This window comes from Hypanus sabinus, chromosome 2 (assembly GCF_030144855.1).
Source record: "Hypanus sabinus isolate sHypSab1 chromosome 2, sHypSab1.hap1, whole genome shotgun sequence".
In the NCBI taxonomy this organism is placed as follows: domain Eukaryota; kingdom Metazoa; phylum Chordata; class Chondrichthyes; order Myliobatiformes; family Dasyatidae; genus Hypanus; species Hypanus sabinus.
The window spans coordinates 131,291,059-131,317,638 of record NC_082707.1 but is presented as its reverse complement, the minus strand read 5'-3'; the positions used below and the strand labels follow the sequence as shown (position 1 = coordinate 131,317,638).

General features: G+C 37.9%; 1 protein-coding gene across 2 annotated transcripts; it reads left to right on the top strand.

Annotated features, from left to right (window-relative positions):
• The first annotated feature begins 251 nt into the window (after nt 1–251).
• On the top strand, nt 252–26,311 carry max (myc associated factor X). 2 transcript variants are annotated; one of them, XM_059955135.1, is made up of 5 exons: nt 252–458; nt 669–695; nt 6,484–6,591; nt 22,214–22,337; nt 25,131–26,311. In XM_059955135.1, exons 1-5 carry the CDS (start codon nt 423–425, stop codon nt 25,316–25,318), a joined length of 483 nt encoding a protein of 160 aa, XP_059811118.1. In that variant the 5' UTR covers nt 252–422; the 3' UTR covers nt 25,319–26,311. The 2 variants fall into 2 exon arrangements, with proteins under 2 accessions (XP_059811118.1, XP_059811128.1); XM_059955145.1 differs by lacking the exon at nt 669–695 and having other exon boundaries at nt 254–458.
• The last annotated feature ends 269 nt before the right edge of the window (nt 26,312–26,580 follow it).

The window sequence follows — 26,580 nt, the reverse complement described above, 5'->3', positions numbered from 1 at the left end:
TCTTTTTTTCGTGGCGCTCTGGATCATGGGACAGTCCATCGCGAGGAGGTCCATAAAAACTACATTTCCCTAAATGCTCAACGCTCAGTCCCAACGTAATTTCCGTTACGAATCTCTTGCCTGACAAACCCTGCGCGGAAGAGAACAAGAACAAAGGCTGCTTTTTGGGAAGTGTAGTCCAAACGCTGGCAGCTCCATACGCAGATCGGAGAGGTCAACTACAACTCCCGAAGGGTAATGCGATCTGCGCGCGTGCGTAGTCGGCCAGTGGCAGTGCTGGAGTCACGAGTGGTTTCCGCTGGTTTCTCCTGTGTGTTTATCTCTTCTTCCACGTTCATTAACATTGAGACAGTCTGCGCCTGTGGAGTTTTTAGTTTCAGTTTTAAGGTCGCCGTGTTTGTTATTTTCTGTCTGTAAAAAGCATGAGCGACAATGATGACATCGAGGTGGAGAGCGATGTAAGTCTGGCCGGACTGGTCTCGGCCTTTTTATCGCTGTTGAATTGAACGTGTTGTTTTCTTGTTTTTATTCCCTCCTGATTATATACATTTCTTTTCCTTTCTCTGTAGTTACGGATTTCCCCCCACCCCCTTCTCACCGTTATTTTTTTTTGTAAAGCGCCAGACTCTAGCCCTTTATGATCATTTTGTCACTTGTCTGTTTTTCAGGAAGAACAACCGAGGTTTCAGACAGCGGTACGTAACGGAGGATTAACATAGACCCCGTGTCGACGCTTTGTTTTTTTTTCATATTCATATAAAAATTAATCATCCCAAAACAATATGGATTATTGATTTTTTTGTATTTTTTCAAAAAAATCTCTTCCTACCCTTTTCTCTCTTAAGTACGGGATTGATTTTTAATCCTGAGTCTGGCTCGGATGAGGCTCTCTGTAGGAGGCCTTGAGTCCGAGACAGGAACTGGCGATGTGTTAGAGGAAGGCCACTGCTATCTTGCACGGCACGGCTCCTGTTCCTGGGCGATTCTCCAACCACAGGCCTCAAGAGAGAAATCGGGTTTATTGTTCACTTTAAAGTAAATAATAGCGATTTTTCTAAACATTAAAGCGTACCTACTTTGGGCTCCTTAATCTTTAGATGAAAGAACCCTCGCTGTCTTAATAATTCTAAAACGTCAGTTCTTTTTAATGTGCTAGTTTTTCCCTAGTTGAAAAATATTCGCCTCCTGTGTGAGTGTGTGTATATATATATAATGTTCAGAAAATATATATTTGGCCTACAAGCCTCGGCGCCCTTGTGCTGAAGCTAGGCAGATAGATTACTGGAAATAAGTTATTTTAATTTTTTCGTTAGTCATTTTATCTCATTGAACCCTACCCACCTTCTTCCTTATCCTGTCAGTATGAAAGGTTTACATATGGTAAACCTGAAAAAAAGTTTTAAAAGAACTGAAATTCGTCGTGACGCTTTTTCCCCTTCCTCTTTTGCAGTTGTGTAAATGTATTTCATACAGCGTCTTCGGATGACCAGCTGCTGCACAGGATTCTTATTCGTGTTCTTCAAGAAACATTTTAAAAAGATCAATAACAAATGTAAATAGTTAAGTTAGATGTACGAGGTTTTCTTTTGATTGTGGGTGTATAACACAAAATGGACTCCAGGAAGTTTGGTATAATTGTTGATCAGCTTGCAAAACAGTTTCCTTTTAAAGGGACTTGGCATTAAGTTTCATAAGTTACCTACCTTGATATGCACTGTCTAAAGGAGTCAGTAAAATTAGCCTGTGGTCACAGAACAAAGTAGCTCATTTTGTGATTATACAACATAGTCTATATATTATGTTTGCATTATATCAGACGTATTGCCTATTCCAACTAAGCTCATTGCCTGACTTCTGAGCATTGATAATTGTGTGTATATGGTGCCCAATTGTAGGCAACTGGGAATGTCTTGATTCAGTAGATGAGCCATAATCTCTGCTGTCGCATCTGTAAATTCAGCTTGAGTGTCAACAGCACTGAAACATTTGGAAGAGTCTGCAATCTTGATTTGCTGATTAGAAATGCATTGAGATGACTTTGCTTTTTAGAGTAAAAGTCGGGAAATTTTTTGTGCATTGTCACCCACTAATGAGTTAAGCTTTATTGGTAATTAATATTTAAATACCAAGCAAGAGGGTAATTTTGACCTAAAGGGTAGAAATGGGAATTGAAAACTTAAATGTTCACTTCTGACTGCAAAATAGAAAAATTAAGGATTGTTTTTTAATTTGAATAATGAGAGCCAAAAATTGTGACCTTAGTGTGAATGTATGCCTTTCAGTTAATGGAGTGAAATAAATTATGCAATCCAAATAAAATGGAAAGTGTTTTAAACACGGTTGTACCAGGGATGTTTATAACCTTAAATGGTTTGTAAATTAATTGCAGACTGTACTCCCTTTATTACATTTTATTTCCCTAATTCCAAACCATTTTGAACATTATATAAATTATAGTGGGAATGTCTGCATGCTCATAGATGTTACTGCATTCAATTCCAGCTATTAGATTTTTAAAGAAAATCTTGGTATCAGATTCACTCAGACAAATGTTTCCCAATTTAATGCGCTTCATCTGCAACAGAATTTTCTATGCTAATCAAATGAGGCAATTTACACCCTTTAGCAATGTTCAAATTTGTCTGTAGATAGAGGATTTGCATTGATGTGGTTGTATGCTGAGCTCTGTTGGTTTGTTAGATGAAAATTTATGGTAGCTTTAGGAGAGAATTTGCTGACTTTTTTTTGGCTAGCGTAACTTTTAAATGTTTATACATATCTTTTTGGAACATGAGGGGTAATCATGTCTGACCACCCTCTTTCTCTCCCCAGCCTTTTTCCACATACAGTTTAGGCAGATTGTTCATTGACTTTGATTCTCTCAGAGCCAAAATCCAATGTTTTGTACATACAGTCCTCTGGAATGGTGAATTCCAAATGGTCACTACTCTCTGAATGATTTAACGTCTCAAACTTATGTAGCTGAATTTGAAGATGGAATTTTTGCAGGAAATTTGAAATTAAAACAGATATTGCTAGTAATACTCAGTAGGTCAAGCAATATCTATGAAAAGAGAAAAAGTCAGATGAAGGAACCAGAAACTGTTTGAGTGTTTCCAGCATTTCCTGTTTTGTGGCTGACCCTGTATTCTGAGAGCTGGCCTGGTTATACATATGCCATTCAGTGAGTAAAACTTTCAGCATTTACTCTGATCCCGTAAAGAGTTTTGTGTTTACTCAAAATGGTTGGATTCCCCCTCAGTCTTCCAATTATGAATCTACTTGTTCTTCATCTGCATTTGTTTGGAAGCTTTGCTTTCCTACTACATAACAAGCATGTGCAAGCTCAAAGGTTAATTAGTCACTGAATTGTCTCTTCTGTGCCATTAAAATCTTGAGGGGGAAGTTGTTGGTAAAGTGGGGAGAACAAAATAGTGTTACTGTAGACAGGTGCTTGATCATCAGTGTGACAGAACCTGTTCCAGGCTGTATGATGGTGAAAACACTATCAGTAATTCCTAGAAACAATGATTTCACTATCTCAAAGTGAATTTCTGCATGTTGTTAAATTTAGATACTAAAACTGTAGGGCTCAAGATTTGGCATCATTAGAGTTGAAAACAGGCTATCCAGAAATAAAAAAATTACCTCTTGTGGGGATGTGACTTACTTACTAATTATCTCCATTGTGGTTGAGTTCACAAATTGTAAAGTCATTACAACTTTTTTCTTAAGAGTAAGTCAACTCAATTTTTGCATTTAATATTTTTTTATTCAGCAGTCCCTTAGTGTATCACTAACCTCCAAAAGGAAATTTTCAAATGTCAAGATTCAAATTTTAAATTCTGCAATTATCATAGGTATTGAAGTTAATTATACTGGGCAGAAATGCTTAAAACTGCTCTGTCAGGATTTTTTCATTCTATTATTGCAATATCCGCTCTTTTATTACAAAAGAACTTGCGTTAGAGTTGCAGTATCACCCTCCCACCCCCCATACTTTGGGCCAGAATTTATTTATTTCAATCTGAAGTGATGTTATTTGAGCTAAGTATAGATCAGTTGGTAACCAAATTTAAATCATTTTCATGATCTAGATAAATATAAGCAAACTTTGCTTATAGCTACCTGTATGAATTTCGAGAGTTGCTGGAATTGTGGCAAGACTGGATAATTTTAGCTTACCATTCTTTTCAGTCATGTTTCTTATGAATACCAAGCGTTCTTTTATGCTTATTGATCACAATCTTAGGCGATGCCTGTATTTTAATCACCTGTACTCAGTTGAGGTGATGAAAGCATGCCGATGATGCTATGGGGGAAGAATGCCGTGATTGTAATCTGTGAATGATAAAGAATACTGTGTGTATTTCCAAATTAAGATGTTGTATGACTTGGATTTGGTGTTGATATCTTTTGTTTAAATGTGAGAGATGGTGCAGTGTATCTTGTACTCCTCAGTCATGGTATGGTAATGTGTGAATACCAGAAGTGGTAGATGGTGTGCCAATCAAGCTGTGTTGTCCAGGATAACATTGAAGTAGTGGTGTTGGCAGTGTCTGAGCTTTAAGAAGTATGGCGAGTGGCTTGCCACGTATTTACTCGATCTCTGTGCTACTCCTAAAGCCGCAAAGTTTATGCGGCTGCTGCATTTAAGTTTCTGGTCATTGCTGGTGTGGAGGATGTTGATCTGAAGATTTAGCAATGTTAATGCTGAATTTCAGATAGAAGTGGTTGGATTATCTCGTTGGAGTTGGTCACTGTTAGCACATGTGTTGGGAATATTACTTGGGACTCAGCAAATAGCTGAATATTATGTTGGTAGAGGCTATGTGGAGGTAGGGCCTGCCACACGATTGGAAGGTTTGTAAGCAGAATTCGGATCTATGCAGTCTATCTGGGTGATGTAGCTGACAATGGTTAAGCCAGGCATGCTGCCCTGACAAACTCTTTCAAGTGTCCTGGGGTTAAGACAGCATACTTTCTGCCATTACTTTTCATCTTTCCACAAATAATTCAGGTCACTTGAAAACATTTCTCCCTAATTTGCAATGATTTCAGTTTTACAAAGCAATCTTGATGATTCGTAGGACAACATGCCAATTTGATTATCTCTCTGGCCTTAGCTGTAGAATTCAGCTGATGTACTTGCCAGTACTATTACCCAAGGCAGCATATTCCAATTACACTTCACTGTCTTTAAAAAAAAAATGCTAACTTTCCCTACACATCTACTTTGAACTTAAGCTCTCTCACTTTAGATACGTGTCAAGTATTAAGCATTTCAACATCGGGAAAAAGATTCTGGCTTTCTACTCTTATCTGTGCATCTCATAACCTTACAGACCTCTCTATCAGATCTCCCCTGAGCTTCTGCTGCTCCAAAGAAAACAGCCTACGTTTGTCCAACGTCTCCTTGTAGCACATGCTCTCTCATTCAGGCAGCATCCTGATAAGCCTCTTCTGCACCCTCTACAAAGCGTTGTCACCCTTGCAATGATGGAGCAACCGGAACTTAATGCCCTGCTCCAGATGTGGCCTACCTGGAGTTTTATAAAGCTGCAACATAACTTCCTGACTCTTGAACTCAATTCCTTGACTAATAAATGCATGCATGCCATATACTTTATCAGCTTTCTGTTCTGTTGTAAAAATGTGGCATTAGTAAGTTGTCTATTAACAAGTGTCACTTCATAGTAATGCACCATAACTCCTGCTATTGCTAGACAGATTGGAACAGTACTTGGGAAGGTTTGGTTAGCTCTGTTTGTCAGCAGTGTACACATTTCCCACAAAGCTAGACATTCAGCTTTTCAGGGATCTTGGCTGTTTGAATTCTGATGGTCGTGATAATCCGATTCTGGAGAAAAGGGGATACACAATCTTTTTTTTCCCCACTCTGCTGTGTTTAAGTACAGAGAAAATAAATAAACGTCAAGTTCTAACACGATGGTACTTGGACTGTTGAACTTAGTTACTTGAAATCGGCTATCTTTCTAGCTTTTCTTTTGTATGGGCACTGCAATGTTAAATTATCCTTAATTATTTTTCACAACTTGGATTTCAGTACAATTTTGAAGACAGGATAAACAGGATTTGAGCCTGTATTTTCCAAAAGTTTGAATAATTGAAATTGAGTCTTGTAAGGAAAAAAAAATGATTGGACTCCTAGACATGTCTAGGATGTCAAGATGTCGATGGTTTAGTGGGGCTGGTAGAAGCTTAAAACCCAAACTACAAGTGTGATTTTAGGATCTTATGACAGTAGTTTAAATAATGCCACTTTTGAGTCAATCTGATCAAAATAATTTGGAATGTTGCCAATTCTAAATATTGTCAAAGCATACTGAAATCCATTGAATTTTGGCTTATTTGAAAATCAAATCTTGAATGTTGCTTAGCTGCATAAAATTGTATTAGTAAAATACATTTTGAGATTGATTACATTAAGGTATGCTTTAATGAATGAAAATTGTCTTTCAGGCAGACAAGCGAGCACACCACAATGCATTGGAGCGTAAGCGCAGAGATCACATTAAAGACAGCTTTCACAGTTTACGTGACTCCGTACCATCACTCCAGGGTGAAAAGGTTTGTGTTCCACAACTTTATTTTCACCACTAGTGTTCATATTAAGCAAAATGTTTTTTGAAATAAAGTAGTTATGTGTTAGTTTTGAGTGAGGAGAGAATATTTTTTACATCTCCAGCCTAGTAGATGTTGCACAAAGATGAAGCATGAGATTGCTGTGGCACGGCAAAGGCCACAACCACCTTGCTAAGGAACTATGAATATGAATTGTGAGATTTCTCCACTTGTCCTATCATTTATTATGTAGTCCCATTGTTTAGCCAAAATCAGTAATCTCAATCAGGCTTTCATAGCGGTGGGAGACAGTGGGGATAATCTGTCTCTATCTGTTAAATGCTTATAATGGCATGCATCTCTCAGCCTCTGGCAGCCGAGTCCAGCTCCTGGCCTTTTCATGTGGCTTAGCTACTGAGCCCCGTGAAGCCATTTCTACTGGCAGGAGAAAGGGCAAAGGTTGGATTACTGGCACCTTAAACCCAGTCGCTTCTGGCAGATGGGACATAAGCCATGGTTGGTAGCTCATCTACGAGAAGGAAAATTCTGATCTCAAACCTCCACTGCTGTGTGAATGTACCCTCTCAAGGGGAAAGCTTTGGGAGTAAACTCTGAGGGGGTGGGGGGGGAAGAATCAGAATCCGAACTGGTGTCCCTAAGACAGTCTCATGTTGAGTTTGGCACTGACTGGCAAGTTCTGTGACGCTGCTGGTGTTGTTCCTTTGGATTCATCAGTTGAATGGAGAGGGGGAGCCTGATACACGGACAGCAGCTTGCTTTCCATTTTGCAGTGCCCCAGGATGCGTATCACGTGGACAGCTAGGAAGCAACATCTATGGTCAACCCCAGCAAATGGAGGGCCTAATATTCATCTTATACCTCTGGACGGAATTCTACCTGGTCCACTAGTAGATTCCTATAGCCAAGAATTACACTCTCCTGTCAGTTTTGATGTCCTCTTCAAATTGGCTAATAATGACTCCCACATTTTAGTCCAAGTCACTTCAATATACACAAGAAGCAAGGAAAACTCTGAGTCTTACAGAATCCCCGGGGCACTAAAATTCACAATCCCCAATCCTCTGGCACCAAGTCAATCTCTCGTACAACCTACACACACAAAATGCTGGTGGAACACAGCAGGCCAAGCAGCATCTATAAGGAGAAGCACTGTCGATATTTCGGGCCGAGATCCTTCTTCTCGTACAACCTACTACTTTCCTCTAGATCTTTTGAGAGATCTACCCTCAATCAACTTGCCATCAAATTATCAAATTTGCTGTTGCATATCAGGCACATCAAATGAGACATGTAAATAGAAGTAATGGACAATCATACATCTTTTATCAGAATTGATTAATTGGCTGACCAGTGTTAATGAAGTTTCTTTGTTCCTTGTTAACGTAATGGTTCAAGATTAGGCATTCAGCTTTATTTGCCATTTCAACAGATCACGTCTGATACTTTAAATCAATTCCACTTCCTTGCATTGACTTTCTAGTTCTTGATTTCCTTAATTACAATGTCTTTCCATTCATGTTTAATATAATTAGTGATTAGCCTGCTGCCATAGCCCTCTGGGCAGAGAATTCCAAAGTTTCACATCTCTGGTAGAAGAAATATCTTCTTATCTCTGTCCAAATGGAGAATCATAATCAGTCACTCACTGTAAGAACGTTGCATGTTCCAGTGAGATCATTCTTGCATAGTTTGCATATTTTATTTGTTTAACAAACCTGTCACCTTTGGAATCTGGTGAACTCTGCCGCCCTCCCTTTATTACTGGTGTATCCTTGCATAAGGAGATCAGTTTTCCAAATGAAGTCTACTCGGGGCACTAAGTACTGAGGCATAATGATGGTTCTAAACAGCTGATTGATTGCACTAGACAACTCTTTTTTTAATAAGTGTTGCTTCCTCAGAATTTTTTTTTGCTTATGATAGATCTCTTGAAGCTGAACACAAATAAATTCAGACGACTTGGAATTTGAAAAAACAAGAAACTAACTTTTATTGCATACAATGCATTTAATTGCATAACAGTGCTGACACTTTGCAATAGTTCAACTAAGTTAAAAACGTTTTGCTGATGACTGGTTTGCACTCAGTGTCTGAGGCTTCTCACTTAAATGTCCAACGATTGGTGCAGGTCAGTGGGATTAGGCAGAAAAATGGTTCTGCACAGCCAAGAAAGGCCAAAAGGCCTGTAATGTTCTATGGTTCTATAATCAGCCAGCATTGATAGATTCCAATTGCCCTGATACAGGTTCTCCATGACCGCAATGTCCTGCTGAAACTTTTCACCATAACTGGCACTGACAGCACCAAGATTTGCAGGGAAGAAGTCTAAATGGGAAAGCAGAAAATGAATCTTTAGTGACGTTGCACTTCTTGGTTTTGTATGCTTGAAGCGTATTGTCAATCAGCTGCACGTAGCTTGTTGCTCCATAATTGCCTAGAAAATTTCCAACTTTCTTGAATGCCTTCCATGTGATTTTCTCCAGTCCCCTAGAAGTTTGAATTGCCTGTCTTTGATGACCTGTCTGATTTATGGACCTACGAAAATGCCTTCCTTAATCTTGACATCAGTTATTCTGGGAAACGTCTATCTCAAATATTGAAATCCTTCACAGAGATTCTTGTGTCTAGTGACAGCAGATTCTATCTTTGCAGAGTGGAACCCAGTAATTCTGCTTTTGCCTTTGAGAAACCCAAGTCTCTGACCATATCATTTTGCTCTGAGTTAGTAGAGGAGGTTCATTCAACATAAAGGGTCCAAAACCTGTATCGGTATCAGTATTGTTTTCCATTCCTGACTCGTGCATCTTCATCTGTTTCCTCTAGACTCCATGTCCTGTTTCTCTAAACCCTGTCCTGCCATGTAGCATGCCCCTTGCCTAAACATGCCCAGCTATGCCTGGACAGGATTGAAAACTTCTGCAGCTTACATTATGGCCAACATTTTAACTGACTCAAATTATGAATTGAAATAACAAATGTAATTTCAAATTAATGAATTTTCTATTTAAAAATAAAGAGATGCATAGTAGGGAAACTTGATGGTGATTTTCATGATCAGCAGCCCAAAGTCATAAGATATACCCAAAAGTATTCAGGAAGCAAAACCTTTGTTGTCCAGTGTTATTTTTGAAATTGCCAAAGCTTGGAACTAGTAGCCGAAATAAAGGAGGTAATTTTTGCTGTTTAAAATGGATTAAAAGATAGATAATAAAAAATAAGACAGCAATGATTTGGTTGATTGACATGTTGACATCCACCTTCAACCCTCCCCTGTATTTATGAGAAAAGGAGTAAATTATTATAGATTCTATAAGAACAAGGATTCGATTATGTATTCATCTTGCGAAGCATTTTGGACTGCCCAGAGATGTCTTACATAAGAGTATACATGAGGGCAAGTAAGAAGATACCTTTTTCATTGGTTCAAAGATGAGGAATATCTTTGAACTTGGGGTTTATAAATAATGATGTATTCTAAATCTTGAAAAACTATATTTGTCAAATAAAATTATACAAGATTTTTCTGTTTCTAGATTATTACTAAAGAAACAATATTTTAATGAGAAATAGTTTTGTGGCATTTCCATAGGTTTTAATAATTGAAAATGAAAATAGTGAAATTGTAAATTGGGGTCTTTAAACTGAAATGGCGACTCTTACCAGACCTGCAGAAAGCTTCCAGAATTTCCTGTTTTAAGTTGTATCCTAATTCGCTGTTTGGCAATCAGATATTAGAGTTGCGCAGGCTTTCTTCCTGCATGCTGACAATTTGATTGTTTATGATGTATTCCTGTCAGCTAGAATATTACCCCGGTATTCACAAAAGGAATATCATTATTTCTACCTCTATCCCATCCCATTCAACCTGCCATTCAGTTAATTTGCAAAACGTACTTTTTTTTTTAAAGCAATAAAAGAAGTTTGGAGAAGAGTAACTGTTTAAAGCTCTTCAGTTACAAAACATTTTTACTTTTACAAAAATGGAAGTAGAGGGAGGCTTCTGTTAGAATTGGGAGTTTTGTTTTTATTGCTTGAAAGGAATTTGTGTCATTATGGAAGTCCATTGTGCAAATAGATTGTGGATGGAACACAGTTCTAAAAACAAATATATAAATCAAGAAAGCGATGTAGTTTTTAATGACTCAGATTTCTTGCTCAGTGTTTCAGTCACAGCCTGCTAAACCTACTTTACCTGTTGAGGGTTGCTACGCACCAAACTGGTTCCAGGATGGCAAGACTTGAGGCAGTATAGAGCTCCAATGATTATAAGTAGCAGCTACACCCAGAGGTCTGACAGGCTGGATGCACTGAAGTTATTTCTGGTGAGAACTAAAACCAGGAGTCACAACCTCACTTTATAGAACAAGATGTTTACAGCTGAACAAGGGAAAAGTTTCCAAAATTAGGGGCTATGAGCTGAATGTATACTGGCAACATATTTCTTGACACAAGGCATTAAGAGTTATGAGAAGAGAGAGGGAAATGGTATTGAGGATCAGTCATGAATTCTTTGAATCGTGGAGTAGAATCAGGTTTATTATCACTGGCATGTGTCATGAAATTTGTTAACTTAGCGGCAGTTCAATGCAATACATAATATAGACGGAAAAAATAATCAATTATAGCATACGTATATTGAAGAGATGAAAAATCATGCAAAAACGCGATGTATATTATGAAAGTGAGGTTGTGTTCACAGGTTCAATGTCCATTTAGGAATCGGATGGTAGAGTGGAGGAAGCTGTTCCTGAATCGCTGAGTTATGCCTTCAGGCTTCTGTACCTCCTACCTGATAGTAGCAATGAGAAAAGGGCATGCCCTGGGCGTTGGGGGTCCTTAATAATGGATGCTACTTTTCTGAGACACCGCTCCATGGAGGATGTCCTGGGATACTTTGTAGGCTAGTACCCAATTTACGACCCTCTGTAGCTTCTCTGCAGTAGCTCTCTTCCCCCCCCCCCCCCCCACCCCACCCCGTACCAGACAGTGATGCAGCCTGTCAGAATGCTCTCCATGGTATATTTACAGAAGTTTTTGAGTGTTTTTGTTGACATACCAAATCTCTTCAAACTCCTAATGAAGTATAGTTGCTGTCTTGCCTTCTTTGTAGCTGCATTGATATGTTGGGTCCAGGTTAGGTCCTCAGAGATCTTGACACCCAGGAATTTGAAGCTGCTCACTCTCTCCACTTCTGATCCCTCTGAGGATTGGTATGTGTTCCTTCATCTTGCCCTTCCTGAAGTCCACAATCAGCTCTTACATCTAACTGACGTTAAGTGCAAGGTTGTCGTATGACCTAGAGCTGCTGTTATTTTTCAACGTTTCTATAATTTGCACTGGCTGCATAGTAAACCATGCCAGACTTGGTAGCTGTCAAGGACTGAATGTTTGTGAATATCTAACTGGCACTTTGCTTTTTATTGTATTAGTTGTCAGTAATACATAGTGTATTGGGCAGTATGTGTGGAGGAAGGAAAGGGAGTTAAGTTAATCATTGACAGTATCTTTTTTTTTGCTTTTGAATCATTTTAAGTTGTATATAAATGTATTTAAATTAATTCAGGTTAAATCAAATTTTTGTAATGCTTTCTGTTCAAATGATTTGGTTTGTTGTAGTTGAACCAGATCTAAACCATAGTATTTCCTAAGGCTGTCCCGAATTTTGCAAAGTTATGTAGATAAATGTCTGCAGTTCCATGCAAGACTGCTGGCTTTTGTAGAAAATTGATATATTTTAAATTTAGATTTTTAAAAAATTGTTTAGACAATATTTTGTAACTGGTGTTTGATGCTCAAGTTAAAATGAGAATTAATTTTGGGTTCCTATTTTTAGTTTAATTTGATGTGTCGTTATTGAAGGGTACGGGTAATTATGTAGTACAGTGTCATTTACTTGTTAGCATGTAGGATACATATGACCAGGTGAAATCTTTAATTTTGCTTTCTTTGCCATTGTTCTTGCATCACATTTTATTAGTCAATGATGTTTTTTTGGTTGTACTTAAGTTGCATAATTGTCTAATGGAGCTTTCATAACATCTAATTATAAAAGGACCAGAAGTATTTAGTGGAAAGGAAGTACAGGCAGGATGCTTAACGCTTGGCAGCAGCGGCGACCACAATGTAATTGGAGGGAAAATTATCTTGACCTGTGGGGCAACACTGTATTTCTGATAAAAATTTGGTTCAATCAAAGTGCCCTTGAAAGGGGCATCTAAGTGTCAGTCAAATTGATGTGTTGCAGTTGTTTCTGAGGTGGATTGGGTGAGAATGGTGGATTTTAATTTCTTTAAGCATAATAGTGAACAACAATACTGTGTAAAAGTCTTGAGCACATGTAAAAGATTGTGTAAAGCAAAGATGTTCTCAAAGATAATGAAATTAAAAGTTTCTGAATGTCAAAACTATAAACAGCAGTAAAACAGTTTTTTTTAAAAAAAAGAACTAAAATCAATTTTTGTTGTGACCATCCTTGCCTTTGAAACTGCATCATTTCTCTTTGGTACACGGTCATGCCGTTTTATGAGAAAATCAGCCAGTAGGTTGTTCTAAGCATCTTGGAGAACTTCCCAAAGTTCTTCTGCAGACTTCGGCTGTCTTGCTTGCTTCTGTCTCTCCAGGTAATCCCAGATAACCTTCATAATGTTGAGATCATGGCTCTGTGGAGGTCATACCATCTGTTGCAGAACTACTTGTTCTTTATGACTGTGGCCACGTGTTTGGGGTCATTGTCCTGCTGCAGGATGAAGTTGGGACTGATCAGATACCTCCCTGATGGTATTTTATTATGTGACAGATGAGAATCTGCTTGTACTTTTTCATTGAGGGTTCCATTAATTCTGGCCAGATCACCAACTCCTTTTGCAGAACTGTAGCCCCAAATCTGAATGCAGTCTCCGCCATGCTTTGCTGTTGGCTGCAGACTCCTTGTAGCACTCTCCAACTCTTCTGCAAACAGACTTCCTGTTTGAGCCACAAATTTTAATTTTTGACTCGTCAGACCAAAGCACTTGATGCTGTTGTCAGCACCCCAGTCCTTGTGCTTTGTGTATCTGAATCTCTTGGCTTTGCTTCCTCTTCAGTGGAATGGCTTTTTGGCAGCAACTCATTCATGAAGACCACTTCTGACTATAGAGGGGTATATCTGTGTTCCAGTGGTTTCTGTGAGTTCAGAGCTGATAGTAGTGCCGAAGTACTTCCAATTTAAAAAGGGCGTCAGTTTGAAGTATCTCTTATCTGCTGTACAGGTGTCTTCCCCCCTCCCCACAAAGGTAGAGCGTTCCTATGAAACCTTTCTTAAGCTGAAAGGGCATAAAGCAAAGAACGATTAATTTATATAGGAAACATTTTCGTAAAAGCAAAAATCCTCTTTGTAATGAGAAAACAGGTTACTAATGTAAGTCTTTTGTAAAAGCAAAGTGACGTAAAGCAAACATTCATAAAGCGGGGGACTCCTGTACTCAGTTTCTATAGCCATCCACTGTGTTTCTGGTCCTCTACCTTGCCTGTGTTTCTTTGTGCTTCTTCAGAAGAGCTTGGACAGCACAATTTGAAACTCCTGTCTAGCTTGGGGGAGATCTCACTGATCCAGGATGACCACCTTGTCTTATTGCTATTTTTCCTTCTGCCATGATATAAGAATTGATGATTTGAAGGTTAAACTCACAACTGCCACACCCTTGGTTGTCCTTCAGCCAGCTTCATTCCTTCTATACCCATTTCTGTTTCAGTTTCTTTAGTTCATGATGCAATTGATCATTGGCACCTGCTTACCTTGGTTTAATCACTCACTGGCCTAGATACCTACAGAGTTATCAAGTTTTTATTTGAAATGTGGTCTATTACTTAATGTTTAATGAAATTCAAAATATCCTGTAACGTTTAATTTTTTTGCAAAATGATTGAAAATCTGAAATTTGCTCTTTTCTTCTGACACTCTAATGCAGAAGAAGACAAACATCTAAAACAAAATGTATATAAAAATCAAGGAGGCCTAGCCCAAGCCTTCTGCACCATACTGTAGATGGGTTTTTCAACAACCCAGCAGTTTCATGCCTACTGTGCTGTGAATAACAATTTCTAATTCCAGGTTTGTTTAACTTAATTTAAATTTCTCAGATGCCATGTTCAGATTTGATTTTATCACTCTGAATGAACTCTTGATTTCTGATACAGTAATTTAACCTCTAATCTGCCACATCTTAAATTGCTATTTAAGGTCCTTTGCTCTGTGGGCAACATCATGCAGTTTTATAAACTAAAAGACATGGCAGTGGAATTAGCCATTCAGCCCATTGAGTCTGCTCCACCAGTTGTTCATGGTTAATCCCTTTCTATCTCAACCCTATTCTACCACCTTCTCCCTGTAACCTTTCATGCCCTGGCTTATCAACAATATATTAACCTCCACCTTAAATACACCCAATGACCTGGCCTCCACAGCTGCCCGTGGCAACAAATTTCCCAGATTAATCACTCTCTGGCTAAAGAAATTTCTCCTGCTCGATTTCTAAATGGACCTCCCTCCATTGAGGTCATGCCCTCTGATTCTAGACTCCCCCACTATAGGAAACATCCTCTCCACATCTCAACATTCAGTAGGTTTTAACGAAGTCCCCATCTTTCTTCTGAGTATATGATAATATTGCATTTGCCTTCCTCACCACCAACTCACCTCTCAAATTAACCTTGCACGAGGACACCAAGTCACTTAGCACCTCGGATTTTTTGAAATTTCTCCTAGCTTAGAAAATAGTCAACACTTTAATTCTTCCTAACAAAGTGCATTACCACACTGTATTCCATTGGTTACTTCTTTGCCCTTTCTCATAATCTGTTTAAGTCCTTCTGTAGCCTCCCTGCTTCCTTAATGCTACCTGTCCTTCCACCTATCGTCCTCAAATTTGGCCACAAAGCCATCAATTCCATCATTCAAATAATTAACATACAACGTAAAAAGAAGCAGTCCCAACACCAACTTAGTGGAACACCACTAGTCACTGGCAACCATTCAGAAAAGGCTCCTTTTATTCCCACTCTTTGCCTGCTGCCTATCAGCCAATGTTCTATCCATGCTGGTATCTTTCCTGTAATACCATGGGCTCTTATCTTGCTAAGCAACCTCATATGTAGACCTTTTCAAAGGACTTCTGAAAGTCCAAATACACAATGTCCACTGATTGTCTATCAGCTTGTTATTTCCTCAAAGAATTTCAACAGATTTGTAAGGCAAGATTTCCTTAAAGAAACCATGCTGATTTTGGCTATTTTACCATGTGCCTCCAAGAACACCAAAACCTCATCCTTAACAATCGACTCCAACATCTTCCTAACCACTAGCCTATAATTTCTTCTGCCTCTCTTCCTTGAAGAGCGAAGTGACACTTACAGTTTTCCAGTCTTCTGGAACTATCCAACAGCTAGTGATCTTTCTTTCTTTCTTTTTCAATCTTTTTATTGATTTTCATATATAAAAAAATAACATAACATAATACTGAATAGATTGTGAATACATTAGGCTTGACAATGAATTAGTAATAAGATAACAATATCTTATTAAAATATCAGTAAAAAAAACATCATATAATAATCAGTCAAACCTATATTGATTATACATGAAAAAGGATAATCTCTAAAAGAGAGAAAAGAAAAAAATATAAAAAAATACAAGAAAAAAATATATATTAGAAAAAAAATAAACAGACTAACATGGGCAATAATAATAGTTTATATATACATGATAGTGTCAAAAACTCCAGAACTCCAAACCAGAACAAGGATAAAAAGAGAAAAGGTCTGGAAGAGGTCAAATTAACTCATATGAAAATGTCGAATAAACGGTCCGCCCAAGTTTCTTCAAATTTAATTGATGGATCAAAAATAGTACTTCTAATTTTTTCTAAGCTCAAACAAGAAATAGTTTGAGAGAACCACTGAAATGTGGTAGGAGGGTTTACTTCTTTCCAATTTTGTAATATAGACCTTCTAACCATTAGGGTTACAAAAGCGATCATTCGTCTAATTGAAGGGGAAAGTCGATTACCATCCTCATTTGGTATACCAAAAATTGCAGTAATAAAATGGGGTTGTAAATCAATATTCCAAACTGATGAAATGATAGCAAATATGTCCTTCCAATAGTTATGTAAGGTGGGACATGACCAGAACATGTGGGTCAATGAAGCAACTTCTGAGTGACATGTGTCACATTGAGGGTTAATATGGGAGTAGAATCGAGCTAGCTTATCTTTAGACATGTGAGCACTATGTACTACTTTAAATTGTATTAAAGCATGTTTAGCGCATATGGAAGAATTAACCATTTGTAGAATTTTTTCCCATTTTTCTGTTGATATAGTATATTGAAGCTCTTTTTCCCAATCTTGTTTAATTCTGCCTGATATTTCTGGTTGAATCTTCATAATCATATTATAAATAAGAGCCACTAATCCCTTCTGACAAGGGTTCAAGGTAAAAATCATATCTAAAAAATCTATCGGAGTTGAATTAGGAAAGAATGGTAAAACTTTATATAAAAAGTTTCTGATTTGTAAATATCTAAAAAAAATAAGATTTAGGTGACTTAAATCTGTTGTAAAGTTGGTCAAAAGACATCAAATTACCTTCAAAGAAAAGATCGCGAAAACATACCTTTCCTTTTCCATACACTAAAGGCTTGATCTATTAAAGAAGGTTTAAAAAAAAAAGTTAAATAAGATAGGGCTATCAAGAACAAAATTTCTCAAGGAAAAAAACTTACGAAATTGAAACCAAATTCGTAATGTGTGTTTGACAATAGGGTTAGATTCTGTTTATTGAATTTGACTAAATCAACGGGAAGAGAAGAACCAAGAATGGAGAATAAAGAATATCCTTGTACATCATTACATTCCAAATTTACCCACTGTGGGCATAATGGTGAATCCAAATCTTGTTTCCAGTATATTAAGTTTCGAATATTATTCGCCCAATAGTAAAATCTAAAGTTAGGTAAAGCTAAACCACCATCTTTTTTAGGTTTCTGTAACTGTTTTTTATTTAACCTGTGATTTTTATTTTGCCACACAAATGAGGAAATTTTTGAATCTATATTGTCAAAAAAAGATTTAGGAATAAAAATTGGTAAAGCTTGAAATAAATATAAAAATTTCGGTAAAACCATCATTTTAATAGCATTAATCCGACCAACCAATGATAAGGATAAGGGAGACCATCTAGTAGTAAGTTGTTGAATTTGATGAAGCAAAGGTAAAAAAAATTCAATCTGAATAAATCTTTGTTTCTTGGTAATTTTTATACCTAAATAAGTAAAGTTATCAGTAACAATTTTAAATGGTACCCTATCATTCAATAAAGTTTGCGCATTTAAAAGGAACAATTCACTCTTATCCAAATTTAATTTATAACCAGAAAAACTACCAAATTGAGCCAACAAGGATAGATTAGCGGGAATAGACCTATCAGGATCAGAAATATATAACAAGTCATCAGCATATAGTGATAACTTATATAACTTCTCATTACGGGTAATACCAAAAATGTTAGGTGAGTCACGAATAGCAATGGCTAAAGGTTCTAATGCAATATTAAATAATAAAGGACTTAAAGGACAACCTTGTCTCGTACCACAAGATAATTGAAAAAAAGAGGACCTATGATTATTTGTAAGAACAGAAGCGACAGGTTTATAATATTAGTTTAATCCATGATATAAAATTAGAACTAAAATTAAAATTTTTTAACGCATTAAACAAATAAGTCCATTCAACTCTATCAAGAGGTTTTTCAGCATCTAATGAAATGACACATTCTGGGGTTCTAGATGAGGAGGTATAAATTATATTAATCAATTTTCTAACATTAAAAAAGGAGTACCGGTTCTTAATAAAACCAGTTTAATCTTCTGAAATAATCTGTGATAGTATCTTTTCTAACCTAATAGCTAAAATTTTTGTAAGAATCTTAGAGTCTACATTTAATAGTGATATAGAGCGATAGGATGCACATAAGGTAGGATCCTTATCTTTTTTAAGAATTAGAGAGATAGTAGCTTCATAAAAAGACTGGGGCAATCTCTTCTTAATGAATGCATCATTGAAAATTTCACATAACCATGGGGAAAGGAGAGAAGAAAAGGTTTTAAAAAATTCCATAATATAACCATCAGGGCCAGGAGCTTTCCCTGAATTCATTGATGAAATAGCCTCTCCTACTTCAGCCATAGAAATAGGAGCATCAAACAAACTCCGATCTTCATCTGTCAGTTTGGGGATATTCAAATTATTAAAAAAATTATCCATCATGGACAGATCGCCATCAGATTCTGATAGATATGAAGATTTATAAAAATCTTGGAAAGTATTATTAATTTCTTTATGATCATTAGTCAAATTACCGTCTTGTTTACGAATTTTAATAATTTGTCGCTTAGTCAAAATAACTTTTAATTGGTTTGCTAATAATTTACCAGTTCGATCACTATGAATATAAAATTGAGCCCTGGTCTTAATTAATTGATTCTCAGTTGAAGAAGATAAGTGATTCTTGAAAAGTTATTACTAATGCCTCCACTTCAGCTACCTCTTTCGGAACCCTGGGGTGTAGTCCTTCTGACCCATCTTATATACCTCCAGACCTTGCAGCTTCTCATGATTCTTCCTAGTCATAGTAACTGCACGCACTTCTGACCTCTGACACCTGAACTTCAGGCATACTGTTAATACTTCATACTGAGGAGATTGACGTGAAAAACTTGTTAAGTTCGTCCACCATTTCCTTGTTCTCTATTACTACCTCTCCAGTGTTATTTTCCAGTGGTCCGATGTCCACTCTCACCTCTCTTTAACTCTATATATCTGGAAAGAAAAACTTCTGGTATCCTTTTTGATATTATTGGCTTGCTTATGGAATTGATGGCTTTATGGCAAAGTTTGTGGATGATACAAAGATAGGTGGAGGGGTGGATAGTGCTGAGGAAGCAATGCAGCAGGACTTAGATTGGAAGAATGGGCAAAAAAGTGGCAGATGGAATACAGTTCAGGGAAGCATATGATGATGCATTTTGGTAAAAGGAACAATAGTGCGGACTATTAACCAAATGGGGAGAAAGTTCAAACGTCAGAGGTGCAGAGGGACTTGGCCTCGTGCAAGACTCCCAGAAGATTAACTTACAGGTTGTTTGTGGTAAAGGAGGCAAATGCAAAGTTGGCATGTATTAGGGGAATAGAATATAAAAGCAAGGAGATAATGCTGAGTCCTTATAAGACACTAGTCAAGCCGCACTTGGAGTACTGTCAACAGTTTTGGGGCCCCATATCTCAGAAAGGATGTGTTGTCATTGGAGAGTGCCTAGCAGAGGTTCACGAGGATGATTCCAGGAATGAAAGGATTAACATGTGAGGAGTGTTTGGCAGCTTTGGGCCTGTATTTATTGTAATTTAGAAGAATGTGGGTGGGGGGGGGGGGGGATCTTATTGAAACCTACTGAATGTTGAAAGATCTAGATAGGGTGAATGTGGATAGAATCTTTCATATGGAGGGGTATCCAGAACTAGAGGGTACAGCCTCAAAATTGAGGGGTGACCCTTTATAACAGATGAGGTATTTTTTTAGCCAGAGAGTAGTAAATTTGTGGAATGCCCTGCCACAGACTTGCGGTGGAGGCCAAGTCTGTGTGTACATTCGGCCCTCCTTATCCACAGGGGATTGGTTCCGAGACCCCCCACGGATGCTCAAGTCCCTTATTTAACCTGAATCAATGCGGAGGTCTTTAGGATCCAGCGGAACCCTGGATTTTATTTAATATGTTCAGAGCGGTGGGCATTAGGACCCGGCGTGGCTCTGAATCCGCGGTGTTTCTGTTCACGAAAATAATCATGATCATGATTGAAAATAAGGTGGAAGTTATAATGCGATCGGAAAGAGGTGAAACGCCATCGGTCATTGGAAAAGTGTTAGTCTACAGTCGGTCAACGATCGGAACAATTTTAAAGGAGCGTGTGAAAGGTCCTGCCTCGACGAAAGCTACGATTATTACTAAGCAACAGAGTGGTTTAATTATTGGGTTTTGGGTTTTTGATCCACCACATCAACCCGGCACAGTGGAGAGCGCACTCAATAGCGATCTGTCCCTAGATCGAACTCAGGAACTTTCCGAGCCTGGCGCTGAAACATACGTTCTTAAGTGTTTTGTATGCATAGAAAGGTAAAATATATACTATATACGAATGCAAATGTTTGACTAACTGATGCTGAATAATACTGGATGTACCTGTTCCGACTTAGTTAGTAAGAGAACTTCCGATTTTTTTCGATCCCGATCCACGATAACCCACGCACATCCTCCCGTATACTTTAAATCATCTCTAGATTACTTATAATACCTAATACAATGTAAATGCTATGTAAAATAGTTGTTATACTGCATTGTTTAGGGAATAATGACAAGAAAAAAGTCTGTACGTGCTCGAACAAGTGCTGGAAAAGCACTTCCGGGTTTTCGCGATTTGCAGTTGGTTGAATTCGCGGATGCAGAATTCGTGGGTAAGGAGGGCCGACTGTTTAAGGCAGAAGTTGATTGTTTCCTGATTGGTCAGAGCATCAAAGGATATGGTGAGAAGGCGGGTGTAAAGGGGTTGAGTGGGATCCAGGATCAGCCATGATGGAATGGCAGAGCAGACTTGATGGGTTGAATGGCCTAATTCTGCTCCTGTATGTTATGGTCGTACCTTGATCTTTTCCCTCTTTGTGGCTTTTTTAGTTGCCTTGTTGGATTTTAAAAGCTTCCCAGTTCTCTAACTTTGTATTGTACACTCAGCACTGAGCTTAATTTTTTTTTTGGTCACAGAATCAAACGTTAGGACTGTATGAGAAAGCGAATTTGAGTTGCATGATGAACTGTGATTTTTAAAGAATGACTTAAGTTTGAGTGGCTGTAAGGCCTACTATTTGTTAATTTATATTTTTAAGCTTTATCCTCATGTTTTTATTACAGATAATCATTTAAGCATTAGTATTGTTTTCTTTACTGTTCTTTCCTTGGGAAAGCTCAATTTTTAAATTGCTTTGTTGTTATCACGTGTACAATGAGGTAATATGGAAATTATACCTCATTCCATCCATACATACAGAACATTTCATCGCATCACATCAGTGTGTGATAGGTGGTACAAGGGAAAAGCAAAAGCAGATTGCAGGGTAAAATGTTAAACTAATAGAGTGCAGGGCAGGTAGACAATAATGTGCAAGTACGTAATGAGGTAAATTGTGAGGTCAAAAGTCCATCTTATTGTAGGAGACCATTCAGCAGTCTTGTCACAGCTGAATAGGTGTTCTTGAGGCTTGTGATACATGAATTCAAGACTTTGTATTTTCTGGAGAGATGTTTTTTGGCTTAAACCAAGTAATCCTTATGTGACCCATTACAGACTTAATCACCTGTGTGGTTTGAGTCATGGGATTTTAATATACTTCTAAAATCTTACCAGTAAAATTTAATATGTTTGGTTTGGTAATTGAATTATCTTGAAATTCTCCATGACTTTTTGTTGCTTGAAGGAATGAAGAGTTCAGTAATAATTTTCTACTTCCCTAAAACTTTATTCAATAGGCATCCCGTGCCCAAATCTTGGATAAAGCTACAGAATATATTCAGTATATGAGGCGGAAAAACCACACACATCAACAGGATATTGATGACCTGAAGCGACAGAATACTCTGCTTGAGCAGCAAGGTAAGGGTGTATTATATCGAGTTTTATTTTGAGTAAAGGGGGATTTTTTGTTATAGTTTGATTCCACAGTATGGAAATTCTGTCTAAAATCTTTTCTTTCTGCCTAATGCACTGTCTTCTGCAGATAAAATTTAAGACTGTAGTTAATACCAGTCTTCATAGAAAAGACTTATCAATAACTAAACAGAAGACGGTTTTTAAAGTAATGAAATAAGTGATTAGCAGTTCTGCAACAGCAGTAAAAGATTGGACTAATTTTACTTGTGGCTCCTCTAATTAATGTAATGAGCAAGGCTTCTGAAGATGCTTATTAATCCTACTTTGTACTGTTCAAGGGTACAAGTTGCAGGTTTGTGTGTCTAAGGGAGATTGGATGGGAGGGGGAATTGCATTTGGAATTTGAAGGTCATTAGTGCAAATTTCCTTCATGTTAAACAAACCACAGAAAAGGGATTGTGAGCTCTGCAGTGAGGATTTAATCAGTAGAGTTTGTGGATCAATAAATATTCGCATGCAGTGTGTAGAAAAAAAATTGGACCCGTCTCTGAATAAAGGGTATTTTCCAACCATTACAGGTTGAAGCAGAGGCTTCGAACTGTTTCAATATACATATTGAAAAAGGAAATAGTTGCCTCAATAAAGCACTGGCTTCAGTTTTTATTGATAATGTACAGTTATTTGCACTAATACCTACTAAGATGAAGACCCAAGGTGTGTTTAGTCATTAATTGTACAGAAAAATGAAGCAAAATATTTGCTGATTGTCAGTTGTACATCAAATCATGTGATAATCTGTATTAAACACACCTCATCGGTTTTAGTGCTGTAACTAACGACTGCGTGGCTTCATAAAACAGAAGCCATTCAGCTGCCTAATCTGACGGTCCCCAACTACTGGGCCGCAAGGAAACAATATGAGTTAGCTGCACCTTTCTTCATTCCCTGTCTCGCCCGCTGTTGAACTTGATCGCAAGCGAGGTCATTACGCGTGCGAAGTCATTACCCACGCGAGGTCATCAGTCATCTAAACGCAGTGATACCCTTGCGGCAGGGATCACTGATTGGTCTCGGGTAACCGGCCGCCTTGTGCGGCCGGTGAGAAGTGCCAATTCTACTGGGCTGGAGCACGGACAGATGGGCGCTGCCTCTAAACCTGTTTAGCACACCGAATGTTCATGGAGAACCCAATGCTAAAATATTCACAGACGACCTAATTTGGGCGCAGGATTTCGTAAGGAGCAGAGGAGCTACCTCGCTGCGATGTACTGAGAATCATCCCTCAAGCCAAACTTTTGTTGGCCAATAGATCCTACCTACAAGGGGGGCACTGTCGCACTCCTTACTCGGTCGGTTGATTTCTCCGGACTGCAACCGCCATGGCCCCCGGTACATGGACCTCCAGCCCTTAACTTGTCCTCTCACTGGTGTGTTGAAATAATTTTGTATGTTCATGCGACGAAAATATGTGCTGTGTGTTTAATAATTTAGATAAACACTTTTAGAAATGAAATTGAGTGTATTAGCCATTTATAAGTGACTTATAGTTGACTCATCACCTATATTCCGGTTGTGATTAACACCGAGTTCAGAATCGGCATACCTATGTAAGAATAAGAAGCAAAGATGGTAAATTTAAGGAACCATGGTTAATAAAGGATATTCAAGGTTTGATTATGGAATAAGAAGCTTGTCATGTATTGGATGTCAAGTTATTTGATGCTTTTGAGGCTTGCAGAAGAGAAAAACAGGAGTATAGTAAGTGACCATGAAGTACGGTTAAAGAGAATTCTTAGCTCTGGATCATGTGTGTATCAGGAAGGACTGTTATTTATAAACAAGTGTGAATAAGTCTCCATGGCTTGTCTGGATCTATCTTGAGATCCTTAGAAGCAACAACTAAAATTGTAAGGGTGTTGATGCTGATTTTTCCATAATTTGCCATTGGTGCTGTACAGACTGGAGTGGGGTGGACAGTTAATGTCTCCTTGTTTAAAAGGTGCAGGAGTGGTAAACCTGGGAACTACAGGCCAGGAAAATGCTAAAGATTTTGAGTGACAACATTTTGTTTTCATTTGGAAAGCCGAGTACTGATTGGGGGAGTCAGCATGCTATAGATCATTTCACACAAACTAGCATTGGTAGACTTGGTTTACGTGAACTTACAAGATTTCTGAAAAGGTTCTGCATACATTTGGCTGGTCATAATGATAAGGCAAGGGGGATCTGAGGCGTATTAGCAAACTGGATCTGGACTACTAATTGGAAGCAGAGAGCAGTAAGAATTTTCCCTAGCATATGCTCAATGTTGTAACAATAATTGTGCTTTCCTTTCCTGCAATAGTTATGAGTGTACATATAAATTGGGTTTAGGAGTAGAAGTAGACTACATGGTCTCGAGTCTACTCTGCCTTTCAGTAAAATCAGCCTGATCTGATCATTTTAACTCAATTTTTTTCAAAACTGTCAGACTAAAACAAAGTGTGATCTGATCAGTCAAACACGAAATCCATAATATTACTAGTTTGTAATGGGTGGTGGTTCTATCAAGAATATTGGGAAGAAGGCAAGAGATTGGGGCTGAAGGGAAATAATGGATCAACCATGATGAAATGGAGGAGTAGACTCAATAGGCAAATGGTCTTATTATTTGGCCTTGTCATTGTAGCGGATTCCAAGAATAGGTATGAGATCAATTCAGATGTATGGAGTTGAAGTTGACTGTAGCACAGGGTTTCACTGTGTAGTAAATGAGTTGATCTTTCATTATCTCATGGTCTTTCCTTTCTCTTACAGTACGTGCATTGGAAAAGGCACGGGCAGCTGCTCAGCTACAAGCAAACTTTTCATCTTCTGATAGCAGTTTGTACACCAACCCCAAGGGCAGTGCAGTTTCTGCCTTTGATGGAGGCTCCGACTCAACTTCAGAGTCAGAAACTGAAGAACCCCAGACCAGAAAGAAACTGCGTATGGAGCCAAGCTGAGCCTGTTTGGGCGATAAACTGGCTGGCTTTTACTAGGGATTCTTGTGTATAGCTTTACTTTTCAATTTGTCTTCTGTCAGACCCCTTTGTGCTAAAAAGATTATAACAAGATGCTCTTAAATGGATAGCATCTTCTTTCATCAGTAGAAGGGCTCTCTGCTCTTCCTCGAAGTTACAACATGGCAGCTGTCAAACTATTACGGACTCTTACCTGCTGTTAAAGGAACTTTGCAGCAGTTCTTAAGACTTGTTCACTTATGGCACCCAGTGGAAAATGACTAGTCTCGAAATTGAATACTATTGAAAGAATAAGGAAGCAAGGCACATGTTATTTGACATGTTGTTAATCTGTAGGTTTGTAGACTTCAACCTGCTTTTACTTATATGACTAGTTTTTAAATCTTGCTTTGAGAGCCTTTTGCCTTTATTCAATTATGACATAAGTTCAGTAAAACTTGACTTTTTAGTCAAGTTGCATTTCAGTTTTCTAAATGTCTTGCAGATTAAAGTACTCAAATATTCTGTGCCTTGAGTTGCTTTTTATGTGACTACAAAAAAATGATGGAACAGCTTAAGTGGCCCTAGAGGAATATTTGATACTGAAATGTCAACTGTCAGTACAATTGAAAAGGGTATGTTAAGTTCATGTTTTAGCAGCAACTGAAATAATTGTATTTAAGCCTGTCTGCAAAATACAATGTACAAAATTAAATTGATTTATAAAACTGCTAATTATTGTTTGAACAATCAGGTGGCTGCCAGTTACCATTCAGGCTGTGTCAGGGGTGTGTGTACATTTGTCTGGGTCTGCCTTCTCAATTACTGGTCTAAGCTTAAACTAGGTTGTAGTATTGTGTAGAATTGTCTTTCTTGTTATTTGATTCCATTCCATGGAAATTACAGGTATGTTGTACATACTGCCAAGAAATGTCTTGCAAGTTGAGGCTGACCTTTACTATAAGACTATAAATAAAAACTATTTTATCCTTGTTATTTTGCCTACAGCTCTTTTACTTTTAATTAAGCTAAGTTAGGCTATTTCAAAGATTATTTATCAAAGTATACAATTCTGAAATTGTTCTTCTCGGGACATCCATGAAACCAAGAAAGAAAAGAATGGCAGCACAATCATCAACCCCCAAATCCCCCTCCCCACACAAAAAGTGAGCAAAAGCTGAACAGGCACATCAACCCCACATTTTAACAATAGTGTATAGAAGTCTGAGTTGCCTTTGATGCTGAATGTTTCAGACTGAATCAAT